At 39.7% G+C, this 18,032-nt stretch overlaps 1 protein-coding gene across 4 annotated transcripts in view; it reads right to left on the reverse strand.

Annotated features, from left to right (window-relative positions):
• Positions 1–1,377: 1,377 nt before the first annotated feature.
• The window catches only part of macrod2 (mono-ADP ribosylhydrolase 2), a 272,730-nt gene continuing 256,075 nt past the window's right edge, over positions 1,378–18,032 (reverse strand). For 3 of the 4 annotated variants that reach the window (XM_085922722.1, XM_085922721.1, XM_085922724.1), the window contains 6 exons: positions 17,853–17,897; positions 16,959–17,096; positions 16,589–16,657; positions 4,023–4,058; positions 3,177–3,248; positions 1,378–2,373 (listed from right to left, as the gene is read on the reverse strand). In XM_085922722.1, the coding sequence (XP_085778848.1) occupies positions 2,351–2,373; positions 3,177–3,248; positions 4,023–4,058; positions 16,589–16,657; positions 16,959–17,096; positions 17,853–17,897 (383 nt within the window). In that variant the 3' untranslated portion in view covers positions 1,378–2,350. The remainder of the gene's footprint in view (positions 2,374–3,176; positions 3,249–4,022; positions 4,059–16,588; positions 16,658–16,958; positions 17,097–17,852; positions 17,898–18,032) is intronic. The other variant, XM_085922723.1, reaches the window with a different exon arrangement.

Raw genomic sequence — 18,032 nt, forward strand, 5'->3', positions numbered from 1 at the left:
TCATTTACGAGTTTTGTAATTCGGAAAAAGATATAGGATAGGATGTGGCGACTTAAAATATTGCCCAACAGTGCCTCTAACAAAAATGTTACAGCTTTATAAAACAACAAAATAATGGACATTTATAAAATGTCTTAATTTCGTTTACACTTGTGAAAAAGTCTTTTAGCTCCTCGACACCGACATAAAAATGGACACGTACCAGTTGAATAGAGAAGATTCTATATATATATATATATATATATATATATATATATATATATATATATATATATATATATATATATATATATATTTTGTTGGTTTTATCATTCTTTAAGTATTTTAGTTAAATTATACATTTTGTTAAGTCTGATTTATTTTGGGAAGTATTTAACAATGCATGAAATTGATCATTGTTAACACACTGCCAATTTGGTTGCAAATTAAGAAATGAGATTTGGCCATTGGCACTGACGTTCCACCATGCCCAGCAGTAATTAGTCTTTGCTAACCTGTTTTGTCATTAGTTAGTTGTTTGAAACAAAAACATAAAAATGGTGGAACATTGGGTATATGTGTGTTTCGTATGTTTTGATCACCGTTAGAAGCTGGGTGATTTGCAATAAAGTTACTGGTATATGGTTTTGCGCTACCGCTTGGATCTTGTGCGTCAACAACAAAAAATACAATTAAATGGGTTGTATGTATGCTTTTTTTTTTTTTCTGCTCAAAAGATAAAATATTGATTTGGTACTGTTTGAGAAATGCTGAAAGAAATCTAACAAAAATATATATACAATAACGGACAAAAGGGCTTTTTTTTTTTTTCCCTTCAAAAGTAACAGCCTTATAATTCAAGCTGGTAAAGCAAACTTAACATAATAAATGACCTTAATGGTGAGTGAGCAACATTTACACAGTCTGAATGGCCCCCTTAAAACTGGAGGCTTCACTACCTTGACCCGGCAGCAATACGGGTACCAAAGTGGCATGAAGAAAGCACACACGCAAATAAAGGGAATCTCTTTTATCCTTTGTTGGATAACGCGACAACCTTGTCGATATTAAACGCAACCACCGGAGGCACTCACATCAAGACTTGCTTGAGTTTCTCAGCGGGTTTCTGAGGTGAGGATGTCTGTCACGCATCTCGTCTCATTTGATTCAGAGGGGAACGACTGAGAGGTAGCGTGCAGCAGATCACAGGACGCACTAATTATTCTTGTCTGCCCAGAGACGCCCGGCTGATTGCGCCGTTACGGCGGCTCGCGTATAATGTATGAGCTGAGGTAATGTTAACTGTACCCAATGCAATCTGAATTCAATAAAACATGAGATCCCTGTCATCAGGCAAGATAAGATGTGCGGCATTCAAAACCGAGACGGGGCTCCCATTTCAATCTTTATTCATTCTTTCAGTTAGATTTTAGCAAAACAAACACCAAAGTATGAAGGCAACATTCCTTAGAACTCTCGAACCCATTCGATCATCAATGTGGCACCACTGAAAAGTGAGCCATAAAGACCATTGAACTAAAAATCATTTGAAAGTAACTAATGAACAATCAACAGGTAGTGAGTAGCCTTTTAGTGACTTCAATGACAAAATGAAGTCTGAAATCAAAACTCAGAATTAATACTTAGCCCAACTCTTTGTGTGATAGCGATTGCATGTTTGATGAGATAAGGCAAATTCTTCCACAAATATTACACAATCTGAAAAGGAGACAAGAAGAGATGACTCATTTTGTCAAAGTAATTTGCTGGCATGCACAGAGAATGATGAAGAAGTGGGGGTTGGGTCAAAGGTGGGGAAAGAGAACCGGCGAGTCCATTTGCTAGATAGAAGACAATCATAACTTTTAAACCGTGTGGGAGTTAAGAAGTAAAGAAAAAGGTTTCAGAGAGGAGTTTGAATACAGCAGAGCCAAAGAGTAACCTTGGCCTTGATCACGGTAAATTGAACTGACAATATTTTTCTTTGTATGAACAAAACCTCACTAATATGTGAATCCGACTTGTTGATACAGTGCTCTCCTAGTGGGCGTGGCTCTAAGAAAGAAACTCACTTCATCTTTTTTCATTCAGCTGGCACAATGGAAAGGTTATGACATGGTGAGTTATGGCTCATGTTTTCTGCTTGATATGTTCAAGTAGCCGAAAGGTTTTGGATGCACATAACTTTCGGGCTCGTGGTCGTACTAACAAATAAGAAATGGGCAAAACTAAGTTGGATATGTGAACAACGGGATGTCTTGAATCGGTGGGAGCGCCCAAATCGCCATTGGGCTTGTCTGATTCTCTTATGAATGGCCTTCAGTCAGATTGCTGGCTGTCAGATGAGGTTGATTGTCCTTTCCTCAGGCGGTCAGTCTTTCTTCTCAGCAGCGTCTGCACACACAATAAAGTTATTTTGCGAATTAGGATTGCGGCAAGGCTTCATTTGTGGCTCCAAAATTCCGTTGTATAAGGCTGTGTACAACGTCCTCCCGGAAATTGATAATAATCAAATTAGATACACATTATTCAACTTAACATAGGAAAAAAGCCAAATTCAGAACACATGCAGACATCCAAATTCTTTGTATTCTGTGGAACTGCGTCATTCCAATTACATGCTGCGTTATTATGCCCAAATCTCAGTGGGGACCTGAGAATAACAGCGCGGTATTCTTATCAAATATGATTTATTTGCATGATTATCGCCCCTACAGTCTGTCTTGTCCGCACCTTGGAATAATATGTATTGCACACTTGATTTATTGAACGTCTGATCGTAGAGTTTGCAAGCAATTTATCACACTCAATCTCCACAGACGTGCTGACACATTTATACCAAAATACCAGGGTCATGGCTGAAGACCTGAAATGGGGTTGGAGGGGGGGGTGGGGGTGCATTTACAAATGCATTTGGCCCTGAAGGCGCACGTAAAGACTGTCTACCTGATGTCTTTGCCTGCTAAGATGGAGACAGATGGGGAGGAGTGCAAGAGCTCTGCGGGAGAGACAGCATGAATCCGAAGAGGGTGAAGCTGTGTCGCGCTCGGCTTTGTGGAGTGGCTCGGCAGATTTGGCTAAGTAATTCTGAGACAACCTCCGGTCGGAGGGAATTTTAATTTGGCAGCTGTGGCCTCGTATGCATCTGTTGGCAGTGTTTTGAATGAATGGGAATACATCCTCCGTGTTTTTCTTACCTTTGGACTTCATGCTGATAGTCACTATGGATTCGTGGTCCCCTGAACTCTCAACATGATCTTTTATCCCCTCTGAATTGAAGTGGGAGTGAAAATAGAAGAAAACAGAAGCAAAATGAATATGTTTTGTCTTTGCAATCATTATGTAAAATGTACTGGCAAAAAACACTATAATCCCAAATTTTGGATGGATGGCCCACATGCTGAGGAAGAATACATAAGATAAATAGAGTACACCCACTGCTGATCAGCCATTTTGGTGACATATAAAAAAACAACTCAAGTCGAGAGAAAATGTTTACATAAATGTGCACATTCACTCAAAACTGGGGCTGTGCCTGTCATCAGAATTAACAAATCACATTCAAGCGTATCTTTAATGAGCGTCAATACACACCTGCCACCATTGAAAGTCTAAAATTGCCCCAAATAAATAAAACCCTAAAGTTCTCATGTTCTAGTAGGCTTTCTGTGGCTTTTTTCCTGCTTTACAACAGAAGCTTAAACGTTTTGTGTCAATAATGACAGTTATTTGAAATTGTTCCTAATTTTCAGAACACTTCTGCCACTATTGAAAGTAAGTCTAAATTATAAGCTATAAATTAATAAGATAAGAAGAACTTTCAAGTACAAGCTCCAAATATTATTTTGATTTTTCTGGTCACAGTCTATCTACACTTCCTGAAGCCTTGATGCAAATATGAATTGTTATTCTTTAAGTAGCAGGGAAGCAAAAAAAAACAACAACAATGTAACAAAGAATGCCGGCAGTGAACGGTGGTGGGTTTCTGCAATATATCACTTTAAAAACAGGGAGCAGAATGGAGAAACAAGTGATATGCTCACCTTCAGTGCTGGTGCCGGGTGTGGTCTCGGAGGCATCTGCAATGTGAAGCACATGTCTTAAGATATAATTCATAAACCTCTAAGTAGTTGCATAACGCTAGGATATTACGTTTAACATTCCTACTTAATGGCCTCTTGTGCTTGGAAATTCAGTACTTTTCTAGAGTTGCACTTAAAAAAAGCTGAAAAAAACATAGACGAGAAGGGAGAGAGATGCGTGCAAAATTAATTACAAACTGCCATCCCTGTAAGGCAGCACAAGAATCCTCCCTGCACCAAACCTCCCTCCACATCCTCTATACGGCCTGTTATCTCAGTAGTCACACAACTCCTTCCTTCTTCCTCACTCCCCGAGCAAACCTTGCCGCTTCCCCCTTTTGCAACAACAATCAGGCAAACAAAGCACACCATAAAAATACCCACTCTCCCCCGGCGGCCGGCGGCCCAGCAGCGGCGTGAAATACAACCGCTCGCCTATGAAAGAACAGCTAGAATTGAAAGCATTCTGCAGCTTGCAGTGAAGGTCATCACCAAAAGAAATGCAAGGAGTGATGCTGATAGCTAGGCTGCAACCTGTGGAAATGATCTCGGATGACAGTGCCATAAGATGCATAGAGTTCAATGTAAACAATATTAGTTGGGCTTTTTTTTTTTTTTTTTTATTATAAAGTTACCACATCCTTTGTTGAGGCGTTAGTTTGCTTTCAGTCGTCAACTGCTGTATTGTTTGCTTGTGCCATTACTGACATTCAGCCTTCTGCTCGCTGGATAGCGTCACCTTTTTGATTCTAGCTATCATATGCTGACTCAAAAATAGTTTTCCCCCCCAAAACAGAATGGATTTTTATCTGATGCAACAGAAGTGAAGTTTCTAATCCTTGTTAGTCTCAGGGTAGGAAGGATGAAGCAACAACAGTTTCAGACTTTGTGTCTGGGCGTGTGTGTGATTCCTCTCGAGGCATCAAACTGCCCTGAGGGGGATATAAGCATCTACAAACCAAGTTAAGTGCTGAGGTTTTGGAAAGGAGGCATCAATGCTTAGAGGTTAGATGAGGAAAAAAAAAATACAAAAAAAAAATACAATAAATGTGCATGAAAGCGTCTCTTAGTGCTCTACTTTTAAAGACATACTTCTATATGCAGAAAATGGACCCCATTTGGTGTTAAATTTCCTTATAACCTGCTTGTTCAATTAATACGGTTTGAGAAACAAATATAATGCCGCACAGTTCTATACTACTGCAAAACAGCCAGGAAAACAAACCTAATGTAAAATCAATACGTACTTTGAAGAGTGTTAATACGCAGCTTATCATTTTTATTTTTATATCTTTACAATGCATATTGATATATTTAATATTCTAGAAGATTTGCTTCTATTAAACCTCAAAGCTCCCTGTCAAAAGGTATCTTCACATGTTTACATGCACTATAAATGAGAATAGACCAAACAGAGTCAATAGTCATAAATTATTGGGATGCATTCATTGCTCCTCAATTAACCCTACACATTGACACTTTACAATTCAGTTGGTGGTGTTCACGCTGATGCTTAAATGAGGATATTGTGACATGTGTGGGAAGAGAGCTTCTGTCAAGTCTGCCTTATTAACCAGACTAGCATAGCATCATAGCATTGTGTGCAGCAGCAGGAGCTCATTCCTGGCCTCATTCCAGATGCTCCTTCCCAGACACAATATTGCTGTAATAGAATCTCCCTCTATAGTGCCAAAAAAGCAAAAATGTCATAATTCTATTGCAGTCCAACAAACATGGTCTTGGAGGCCACATTCGTCTGATTTACATTATATTTTTACTCCCATGCATGCTGACAGTAGCAAGGCCATCATTTAGGGAAGGTTGTGTGTGCATTGTGGTAAACACAAGCAAGGTAGTGGGGAAAGAAAAACACTCTTCTGTCAAGGTTCTATTGAAGGAAAGGCCCACTCCACTGAGGGTTGATAAGGTAAGGTGTAGAAAAACAGTAGACTAAATTGACCCGCTCAGCAAGAAGCGAGACCGCTTACACTAGCGGTTCCAAACACTAAGACCACAGACCCTAAGGGGTACTTGAAAGTGTCTCGCTTTTCCCTTTTTGGAATGTAAATTACCAGTATGCATGGTGAAAGAATTTGAATTAATCCGGGGCTTTGCTGACAGACATCATGAGCACAAACTCCACAAAGATGAATGACTTGAGTAGGAACAATTGGATGCTCATTGAAAACAACCACAATAGAAAATCAATCAGTAGCTCAAGTGCGTGCTATTCAGTATTCACATACATAATATAAAAGCGAAGAAAAAAGACAACTCATGGGTTCAAGTCATCCTCATATGCAGACAAGCAGAAAATTACATCCGGCCCACCTTCTATTTATTTCTTGGACAAGATGTGATGACAAGAGGAAGCGTGATTACACTGCACCACTGTCCTTGCTCAAACATCACTGTAATTAAAATGGAAAGTATTATATAGTTTACAATATTTTTAATATTCCTCAACACAACGTTGCTATAAAATATTACTGGGATCATTTCATTGAAAAATATTTTATTTTCATTTAGAATCAGCAGTAGTGCAGAGCTGCGCTCACTTAATGGGTTACCCAACCGCTGATATAATTTTGTAGTATTGAAGTATCCGCAGTTGGTGTACGTATCGTGAAGATGAGCCCAACAGATTGATGAAGGTTCCGACCATCTGGATCTGTCGCATTTTTGTTCCCCAGTGGATTATTCAACTTTTAATTCTATTGTGTTTTATGTTTAGAAGGTTATGGAGACAATGGGGATGATCGTTGGGTACTACGCAGTGTGGACAATTAGATGGTCAACTAGTGAGGATGAAATTGTATGATTGTAGTTTCAATAAGACAAGGCCTCATATCAAGCAGCTCAAATTAAAATGGGTGCACTTGCAAGATCCTGCCATGTCAACTGGATTTGAAGACTGTGTCTGTATTAGCAGAAGCAGTTACCTCAATTAAGGAAGAACACTGTTGGGTTGTGAGAGCCACAGCGAAATCGTGGATTTTAAGATCCCGAGTGCCAAAATATGATATACAAAATAAAACCAACAAGCCCAACTGACAGAATAACAGCAAGCAAAATGCATAGAATTGGCTGGGTTGAGTTTAGCCATTCAGGTCTGGAAACACCAAACGCATTTACCAGCTCATTGGGCAGATTAGTGGAAAAATATCACTTAAACCGAGCACCGACATCAACGATGATAGAGACTGGATGCTTTTTGAAGCTGACAAGATCAAAGGATCGATAGACAGAATGTGACGAGTGGCTTTTTTGGCTCAGACACTACACGGCAACCTCCCGAGGAACAACTTCTTGAGACACTTGAATCAGAAGCTATGCAGTGTGAAATCAAAGTAGATGTTAAGAAAACTAAAGGATGGAAAAGCAGCCGAGCGAGATCCTTGCAAAATTGATAAAAAAGGGCGGAGAGCAAGCCACAAAGACTGTAATCGACACCATCAGAAAGACTGGTGAACAAATTTACCATCAATTTTATGTTTCATACTTCTAAAGTGGTGTAGAAGATTATTACACTATGTTATGCACGGATTTTTAGGGAACAAATTGGAGTCAACCAAGTAGACCATTTCAAATACACTGGCTCCATGTTTGGAATGGATGTGCACACTGCACCAGAGGTTCATGTCCAATTAGCAATTGCAAGACATGCCCAAAGTGGCCTTTGATATATCAGACGAGTAAAAACTGGTCAAATATTAAAAAAAAAAGGTATTATTAAAAGTGGAGACACATCGCAATTCTAGTAATGACACGAATTTGATGCACAATGTCTTCGCGGGCCACATAAAATGATGTGGCGGGCCGTGACTGGCCCCCGGGCCTTGAGTTTGACACCTGTGGTTTAGAGTAACCGCTATTCATTTTATGTCAAAAAGGGAGTTTTGTTCTCAGCTAGCTCAAATTGTGACCAGCTATTGACAGTCTAATAGACATGACATCACTACCTCAGTGAAGGACTTTGATTACCGCAGCTTTTTCTTAAACTCTAAGCGTCAGAAACACAAAGAAACAAAGAAAGAAAGAAACAAAAAAAGAAAGAAACAAACCACATCACACTTGAAAATCAAGTATGCTCAGAATCATTTACATTGCTGCATTTTCTTGAGCTGATTTTCTGGTGAAGAGCTTAAAGTTTTGCAGAGTTTATGAAACAGACGGAAGGACATTTCTGGCCCAACAGCACTTCATTTTGAGAGAATAAGAAAGGAAAATACCAAGGTCAGCATCAGAGTATTTTTCATTCCCCACAATGGCTGAAAAAGGAATTAAATTCCAAATACAAAGTGGGTGGCCTATGAGTAGCTTGGTCCAGGTCTGTCCAATGCCATGTATATTAAAGAAGCACGGAAAAATATCCCTCATTAAACTTTGCATGGGTGAATAGTTAAAGACCTGATATGCCCAACTGCAAAGATAATTAAAAAACATCTCCCCATCTTAAACAAAACAAGAACTGGTGGGGCTCACCAAGTTCTAAATCAAAAGAATTAATGAGCTGGTAAATGTGGAAAGAATCCCATTTTCATATGTTAATGTTACATTTGTTGTGAAAGCTCGTGCAAATAGCTTAGCTGTATGAGCCTCTGCTCTCCAAACAAGAGGTTGGAAAACAGCTTGTGTCTAAGGGGGGGTAAACGTTTCATAGCTGGAGTTTTCTTTACTTTAAGATGGAACAATGTCTAACAATCTGAGCCAATTAAGGAGCACTGAGCTGTGACCTAAAGGCTCAGGAGATAAAAACAAGCTTGCTTTGTAAACCCTGTGACTGCCCCGCTCTTGGCTATCCTCCTTAGAAGACAAGAGGTTTCATTGATATTCAGCCTTTCTTCCCCATAAGAAAGGCCGAGCGTTGTGAACACCAAGTAACTTTGTGCTCCCTGGTGGGTTTGGGTAACCTTGCAGAAGTGACGCTGCAGCTCCAAATTGGGTTAGGGTCCGCGAAACAGACCGAAGAGGCCCATACTCATTACAAGGGCTTGGGACTTGCTTGACAAGATGAGTCATTGGAATGAATGAAACAACGACACAGGACACCCACCATCTGCTTTGGGTTGAGTACAGAGAAAGTGCAGATGATTGGATGGCAGAAGAAAAGACAAAAGTTGACAACATATGCTGCCAAAGAGAAAAAAAAAAATCACCGATGAACGTTTGATAAAGCATCTCTACTGGGTGTGTTGATCTCTCAAGACAGTGCAGTCTAAACAATGGGAGCTAGCCATAGCGGTTTGTCATGAATTTAGTCGAGTAAGGTAGAGATGAGAGGCCGTGAGTGAATACCTGATTAAGCGAAGAACTAAGAGAGGTGGAGGAGATGACACAAAAATAGACACCATGGGGAATGCAAAACAAGCCTCCCCCCTGTGTGACCTACATACTTGCTTGTCAGTGGTGGCCTGCTCCTCTCTCATCACTTGCTGAATAACTTTACATAATCTTTACACTTAATCCACACTTGCCGCACAAAGCCGGCTTCAATCCCGATCGTACCTTACTATATCAATCCAGTGTAGGTCGAAAAAATGCTTAATTTGACACGGAGGTAAGGCAAATCTTGCACTACGACATTAATGGAAACAGGGAATGTTTGTATGTGTGACAAGAGGTTGCAGCGCAAGCCTTCATTTGCAGTTAGAGAGTGATGCCTCCTCTGGGCAACTCCTGGCTTTCCACAGGAAATCATGCAATGAAGCAGTCAGTGTAATCAAAGCGCTTGTCTCGAGAGTCGTAAAAAGTGGGAGTGCTGCTAGAGTCCTGCCTATCACCACAAAGGTCAGTTCCAGGGCAGCTTAATTGGCAAGACCTCAAGAGAAACATGCACTAAACTGTTATGATATTAAAAGCACAGGCAATGAATAACAATAACAACGATCTTGTTACTGTGGCAGCTGTCAGCAAGTGGTGTATTATAGACAGCAAGAGAACACTTCATTTCTTACGATTCAATTGATGTGCGAGAGGCATGACAATGACTTTTACAGCAAGCCAATTCATATTTCTCCTGTCCGTCAAGATTTCGGTACCAACATGACGCGTCTCTCTGCGCTCCCAAGAGAATATCTTTTTTTTTGGGGGGGGAGTGAGGGGAATCAGACAAAAGCAGACAGAAAGAAGAACAGAACACTTTTGAAAGTGACATCCGACGTGACAAACTGAAAGAAAAGAAAATACAAAGAAAATACACTTAAAAATAAGTTCAAGCTACTTTTCGGCTGATTTTTGGATTGTTTAAGCACATTACGAAATTCTGAGAGGCCACTGCTTTGAAAACCTTTCAATTCTCTTTAGGTAATATGTTGTCCACAATGGGTATGTTCAAGCATATCAACTGGATTATGAGAAATGGCTCTGATGAATTACAATTTCTTCCACACGACGTGTGTGTTGTGCACTGTTTACCTGGGGAACAGATGGCAGCAGGATGCACACGAGAAGGTGGCAAGCTGGTGGAGACAGTTAACGCTCAGAGCAATTCTCACTGGGAAGACTGGCTCTTTGATATTCAGGTATATTGAATTAAATACCGTTTCACACCAGGTAAATTCAATGGCATCGACCTGTCTCAGCAATGTGACGTGTCTCATTACACGACAAAACATGTTTAGGAATGAGAACATTTCATACTGTCGTTTTATTCCGTGAGCTGAGATCTGAACCCAGAATTTCTAATGTGCATAGCATAAATTCAAACCACGATAACCCTGCCATCAAAATACATATTCATATATGAGATAACAACAAAAATAGTACATATAAATGCACCTTTTAAAAATATTTCTTCCAACACGTACACATGCCCACACTGACACACTTAAAGAGTCTTATCACAACAAATGCGCTAACATGGCAGACCCAAGCCGGCAACGCACTTCTCGCTGCATTTCTCGTCCCGCCCCGACGCATATCCATAAGTAAGACTGTCACACCTACAGTTTTATTTCTGCATTCTTAGTCACAGCCCATTACACTATTGTGAATCACATCATTTCTCATATGCTGTGCTTTCCATGCAAACGGAGACATGAAGAGTGCGAGTGTTTAAAAATGTTACGCCATTTTTAATCCAAGGAATGACAAATTTATCATGTTGACTGTGATCTTTTATTCCCAAAGACAACGGTTGTCAGTCATCATCTCACTTGGGGTTTAGTTCCTTTCCTATCTGAAGCAGCGGCTCCATCAACTCTTTCCTGCAGCCTCCAGGAGACAGGCAGCCCATACAGACATCACTCAGATGCTGTCTCGGGCTCGTGTTGGCTTTTAGGGTGGATGTGTGTGCGTGTGTCGACGTGCATGCTGGAGAATGACAAAGACGGGATCCAGACGTTTCAAGCACACATCTGCCGCATCTCACGCTGGCTGATAAATTCTCACTCTGCTCAGAGTTGATTCATTTGGCATTTTTTTGTGAAGCAAACAGATGAATAGAGATAAGAGGGCTGATTAGAAGAGAAGCTTCAAAAGGAGAATAAAAAAAGGCTGGAGCCAACGTGACCCCTGTCTTTTTTTTTTTTTTTGGCAGCTTACTAGGCTAGAGAGCTGACCAAACATTCCTTACAATTTGTGCACTCTGTGGGTCTATTTTCTTTCTCTCGACATAAATAACCAGAGCTAGGCATGGCTTCAACAAAGTGTGATAGGATTTTTAGATTTTCAAAAGCACAAAATAGACACAGATTCAAACCCAGCTTGGGTAAATTAGCATAACAAGTGAACACAATATGCGTCGGAGAAAGTTTAGAATGAGGAGGCGAGCCAAATGGAATTCAAGCTGCATAAACTCACAAGAAAGATAAGAACTATGGCTTGTCTCCATGCTCAAGATGCCCCAGCAGGGCTTCTCTTCCAGGATTTTACAGTTTTGAATAACTCAAGCACCAAAGAGGGATTTTTTTTGTATGTTAGTCAAAGAGTTTGTTAAAGAGTATGACTTTGAAAGCCATAGTACAAATTAGCAGTTGTATTCCTCCACCATGCTTCTAATTAAGTGGAGAAATACATGATTGTTTATTTTTCTGAGAAAAAGGCCCATGACAAAGAACACGAGAAGTTACATTTTTTAGCATCTGTATTTTTGCTTTCATTTTATTCTGCTTTAAAGGGACTCAAAGACAACTTTAATCATGTTTCTTTATTTTTTTTTGGGGGGGGGGGGGGGGGGCAAAAATCATCTCATCCTGTAAAAGTGCATTCATGAACGAATGTCATTGAAACACCCACTTGTGCTCTTTTCTATTTTAAACAAATCAAATCCAAACACAATATGGACTCTATACAAAACAGGAAGACCACATAAAAGCAGTCAGACACACTCAATGGGCTGCCATACTTGAGTGTACCTTAACAACAATAACAAGCCTGCTGGATTTCCAGAGAGCCTTTTGTGTCAGCTTGTTGCTGTAAATGTTACCACAGAATCAGTTAAATATAAACAGAATTAATCAATAACACCCCTCACATAACAGTAGCACGCTAAAGAATACAAGCGAATCTCATAATGGTTAGTGGTTGATTTATGGTGCCTCCATTTTTTGATGCACTCTTTTATTGTGTGAGAGGATTTTACAAGGAAGAGAAATAACTACATCATGTTGAGTGTGTTTTGTGCTCACTAACATCATTACGAGATGTGGTAGGAGAGCTTCAGTGCTAAATGAATCTGTTGCTGTCCAATTCATAAGACAGACATGCGTCATGCTATCAAGACATCGCAGAAACCAACAGTGTGATTTGTTTACTGTGTATAGATAATGAAGACTGCTGCGCTGCAAATTTAACAACATAATAAGTGCGCGGGAGTGAGAGAAAAACAAAACAAAACAAAACAAAACAAAACAAAACTATCAAGGGATTCAGAAGCTGAGGGGGGTGACGACAGCGGGACCAAAGAGGCTGATGTAACCATTTGTGCCTTTCTGTTGTGATATCCTGCTGGGTGTGTCTTTGTCTCCTTCCGCTCCCTTACTATCTCCTCTGACGGACCCCTCATGTCTGACTTTACAGATTATTTCCTACTCATTTATTTCCTTTGCACCCAGTCACATCCTTGAAGAGGCCCTTCCTTTAGAATGACCATAGCCAGCTTTAAGGTCTCTCTCGGTAATGGTTTCTGTCTCAGACAGATGTTTGGACATATGAAATGGACATTTTTACATTGAATGTGCCGTTTCAGTATGTGTGTTAGGTGAGTTACCGTACTCAAAATTCATCTCGTAAAAGTTGAAGTTACAATATCACAAGATCGGCAAGTCACGCGAGAGCAGATGAGAAACACAGCAACTTTGACTTTTTCAGCCTGGCAAAAAGAAAGCGATATAAATGTATAAAAACCTACCAACTGGAGTCGAGTCATTGACTCACAGCAAAGGCAATCAATGTCGCTTTTGCGTATCATAACCAATATGCTACTTGCTATTTTCTGCACCTCGCAGATTGTTGGTACCAACATACTCCACTGTTCTAGCACCACTTAAGAAGTACAACAAGAAATCAGGGGAAAAAAAACCACCAGGCATTCTGGACTAAAGAAATTGCACAACAAAGTGAAAGTCTTTCATTAACAAAAGCAGGAGAGGGTAAAATATTCCTACTTTTAGTATTCAGACTTCACAGCTATGGTGCCTGTGTGATGCATATTTGTTAGGAGGATTAACCAAATAAAACAAAACAAAGCAAAAGAAGTTAACTGTTCAACATTACATTAGGGAACACTATCAGGCAGGCGACCAAAATCTCAGCTTGTAAACAACAAAACTTATTTAGGACTTTTCAATGATTATCATTCAAACACGGATTGCCAAAAATTTGATTCAGGAGACTGATGATGCCGCTTGTATACACACGAGGATTGAATCTGTGCTGCCATTAAATCTTACCTTGGAAACAAAGACAATCGCTATTGACTTCGAGCTGAGAATCACAATGCATGAAGGAAAAACAATTTCTGTTCTCAACTCGCATTTATTTATTCCTTGCTCAAGGCAAAGAGCGTCTTGCTTTAATTTATGGGTGCTCCATGAGCTTATTGAAGCAGGTGCCCACTCACAATTCAGCAGAACAAGGCTGAAGAGATAGGCAATAAGAATGCAGCCTCCAATTCCCTTTTAAAGTACGTTATGAATATTCATAAATAAAGGATGATTGGATTCTGATTCAATTTGGTGGGCCTTTCTAACCACAAATATCGAGCTAAGAATCTCATTACCTGCATATGGAAGGTGATATTGAATATGTACATATAATTCAAATAATGGAGCATGCAACTTCAATTTAAAATATAAAATCTCTCCTCTGCCCGCCACCTTACATACATCTCTTCTCCACATGAATATTCTATCACGCTAAAAAAATCCCCACATGACATACAGTTTGGTCCGTTATATTGCTTACATAAAATGAGGGTTTTTCTGTTCAGTACTATACGTATATATTTTCATTATTTTCTAAATAATGACTTAAGGTGTAAAAGTCAAATGTTAAATGATAATAAAAGAAACTCAAAAGACATCAGGAGGAAACCTGTGTCCTACATCTGCATCTAAAATAGGCAAACAAGCAGATTAGAGACGATAAAAGTTTCAGAGTGGCAAGGGTGAAAATGAACAGGAAGCTTTTTTCACCCCTTTGGTATTAAGTGTAGGCGAGCTGGGACTGAACTTCTCAGCTATGATACACACTTCCACATGTGCAATCGTATGGTGTGTGAGAACAGCATGGTGTTGTGGATGTGTAAATGCAATAGGAGGTATTTGAAATGTCTATAACACTCCTTGCAAAGTGTGATCAATGCCTCATACACGCTAATAGAGGCATATTGCTATGACATGTTTAAATAAGGATCACATACACTCTTTAACGCTTACACAGCTTTAGTGCCTGCTAAAGTTGCAGTTTCTTCAATGACACTAAAACAACTCCAACTTAAGACGCAGCGACAACCTTTAATAACACTGGGAGACATGCACAAAATATTAGGGTGCCACAGTTGGGCAAAAGCTTTTCAAATAAGATGATGTGTATAAAGTGAGGGGATTTAGGACCCATTTTACAGAAGGGTTCATTTTACTAAGCCATTAAGGTACTGTCAGAAGGGTGAAATGCAACATAGCATGGTCACGTGTCATCATGATCATTATTCGAGATGTCATGAGAGGCTTCAGTATAGACTTCTTGTATATTTATTTTTTTCTTTTATACAACCACAGGAGATAGAAGTAGTAAGAGGACATAAAACCCTGGAATGAAACGTGATACAAAGGAGCAGGTTTCCATCAGCAAGCCTTATGCCTTCTGTTACATTAGCATGATGACAGATAAGAAGATTGTTTAAGTCCCTGTAAAGTGAACTCATTGAATTATTTTTGAATATATTATACAGTGGAACCTAATCTATCGGAGCTGATTGTCTGTTACGGTAAATGGGCTGCCGCTTCTCTCGTGCATTCTCCGTTTTCTAGCCCAGCTTGGATTCAATTCCTGCTCAGCGACTTTGTGAATGTGAGTGTGAAAGGTTACCCTTCATCGACACTACGTTGCAATTGACTGGCAGCCAGTTGAGGGTATAGACGGCATTTTGCCCAAAGTCAGCTGGGCTGAGTTCCAATTCTTGATCAGGATAAGCAGTCCAGGAAATGGATGGCCATTAACAAATCACAAGCCAACCAGCATGCTGGAACGGATGTAAAATCTGGAAAGTTCTCCCGCTGCTTGATTCATTGCTCCTCATTCTTCACATCATTATGAACCATTTTATTACTCCAACTAATGACTAAGATCTACACTCTATAGCCACGAGCCTGAATGCAGAATTAATTTAATCAAATGCATTTGCTATGGAACTATTTGCTCAACAGATATGCTTGGCTAAGCCCAGCTATGCATGAGACTCAAGATCAGTGACACTTTGCACTTACCATATCCCGGAGACCCTGCTCCTTTGCACAAAATGTAATCTGCCTGCAATCATGAATGACACCACTGTTTACTGCTCTCCCACAGCCATCCCATAGTAACCCTCGACAGTGACTGACAGTGGCAGGCACCGGCGCGACACAATCAACCTGGTGGAGTGTAGCTTTCCACTGATGGAAAGGCTTGTAGTGTTTACGGGACGTATTCCGATGGCTTTTCAAAATGGATGGAGAAGGCTCTCAGACACATCTATTTGGAAGGTTCGCTCTCACCCTAAATTAATTGAACGTCACTCAGAGAGAAGGCGAAATAGTGAGAAAGAAAATGGTAGAGCGACTGCTTTCGTTGTCTTAATGCAATATTGCTGCTCACAGCATTCACACTCAATTTAGACTAAGCTTAATTTGAAGATACCTGGACTAAATACAATTAGGCTGCTTTCACACCGCAATACTTTAGCACCAAATTGAAGAAGCTTTGACTGAAGTTGCGACAATGTCTGCAAACACTGATCAAGAATGCCACTGATAGAAGGAATGAACTGGACTTCAATCTAAATATCAAATACATTTGCAAGCTAGCTGGGATATTTTTTTTACCTTTCATCTCCACAGTGGATCTGCCAGTTTCTTTTTCGCCTGTCTTTGCAGCAGTTAGCTCATCATCTGCTGGAAAAAAAAAAAGCAAACAATGGTCCTTACAGGTCTTTCATTACTACCTGAAACGTCTTTTGGGACATGTTGTCATACCTGTTAGGCTGTAATAAGACATCTGAATTATTTTGTCTCAAGTCGCATTGCAAGTGAAAGTCCCCAGAAATCAAATATTGTAAATTGTGATTTTATCCCAGTTACTCAAGCGTCCAACCACATTTCAAAAACATGCACGTTAGGTTACAATACGACTTCAAATTGTTCATAGGTCTGAATGTGTGAATTGACTATATGGTAAGCACGCCTTGTTCTGTACCTTTGTCTTTATCTTGATCCTTGTTTTCAATGACAGTGTCCTGATGTTCATTGTGTTCACTTCCCATATCGTCACATTGGCCTTGACTGTTATTTTCATCCTCCTCTTGATTCAGCTCCTCAAGGCCCAAATCTTCATCTTGACCAGCAACAAAAAAAACATGAAAGGTTTTGAAGGATTAATTTGGATCTGACTAAAGATTTCACACGAGTTGCGTCTTCAAACAATGATGTAGTGTTAAGTTTCCCGTGTGTATTTGGAAATATTTCACAAGAGCATTGTTTATTCATAAATAGCTAACAAAAAGATGATCTTAATGCCCTAGAGGCTTTTTTTTATTTGTTTACCCCCCATGTAGCCATGAGAAGCATTATTCTGTTGCTGTTGTTTTATGTATTTTTCTTGTGGTTGATCCTACCTTTCTGTTTATGTCTCACGAGAAGGTTAATTACAGAACTAATGCCTTGGATAGCAAACCAGGGAAGCATTTAGCACAACACATTTATCGAAAATCTACAAAATTCATGTTTAGAGACGCTCTATCTGCTCCATCTGTCAAAATTCTGTCAATGGAATAGGATTTACATAAAATAAGAAGAGATTCAAGGTGCTGCTCCCTGACAGCAAAGCAAATCTTGAATCTTAATGACAGAGGAAGGTAGAAAAGTTTCAGACAAGAAATATTTCCTGCTTTCTGTTCACCGTGGTCCTTTTATAACAAACAACAAGCAGACCAAATAAATTCACGCGAGTATGTTTTAGGAGCCGCTGGAACAGGTTTATTTGTGTGTGATTAACTTCTCCACTACCAAAATGTCTGATCAGCTTGCACAATATAATCTCAAACATTAACATAAGCCCATAAAATAGACTTTGTTTGCAAGTTTACCATACCTAGGTTCTGACTCTCCATCACCACGTCTTCAATTCCTTCCGCATCTATAAACAAAAGAGTTCAAAAAGTAGAAAATATTTACGCCGAGAGTCAAAATGACTCGCCTTTTGGTATCACCTAAAACAGCTTTTTCATTTCATCGCTTCATGTCGCTTTGTCTTTGTACTGCAGTGTGTGAG

The sequence above is a fragment of the Syngnathus leptorhynchus genome, chromosome 10 (assembly GCF_054491065.1).
Source record: "Syngnathus leptorhynchus isolate UIUO chromosome 10, UIUO_Slep, whole genome shotgun sequence".
In the NCBI taxonomy this organism is placed as follows: domain Eukaryota; kingdom Metazoa; phylum Chordata; class Actinopteri; order Syngnathiformes; family Syngnathidae; genus Syngnathus; species Syngnathus leptorhynchus.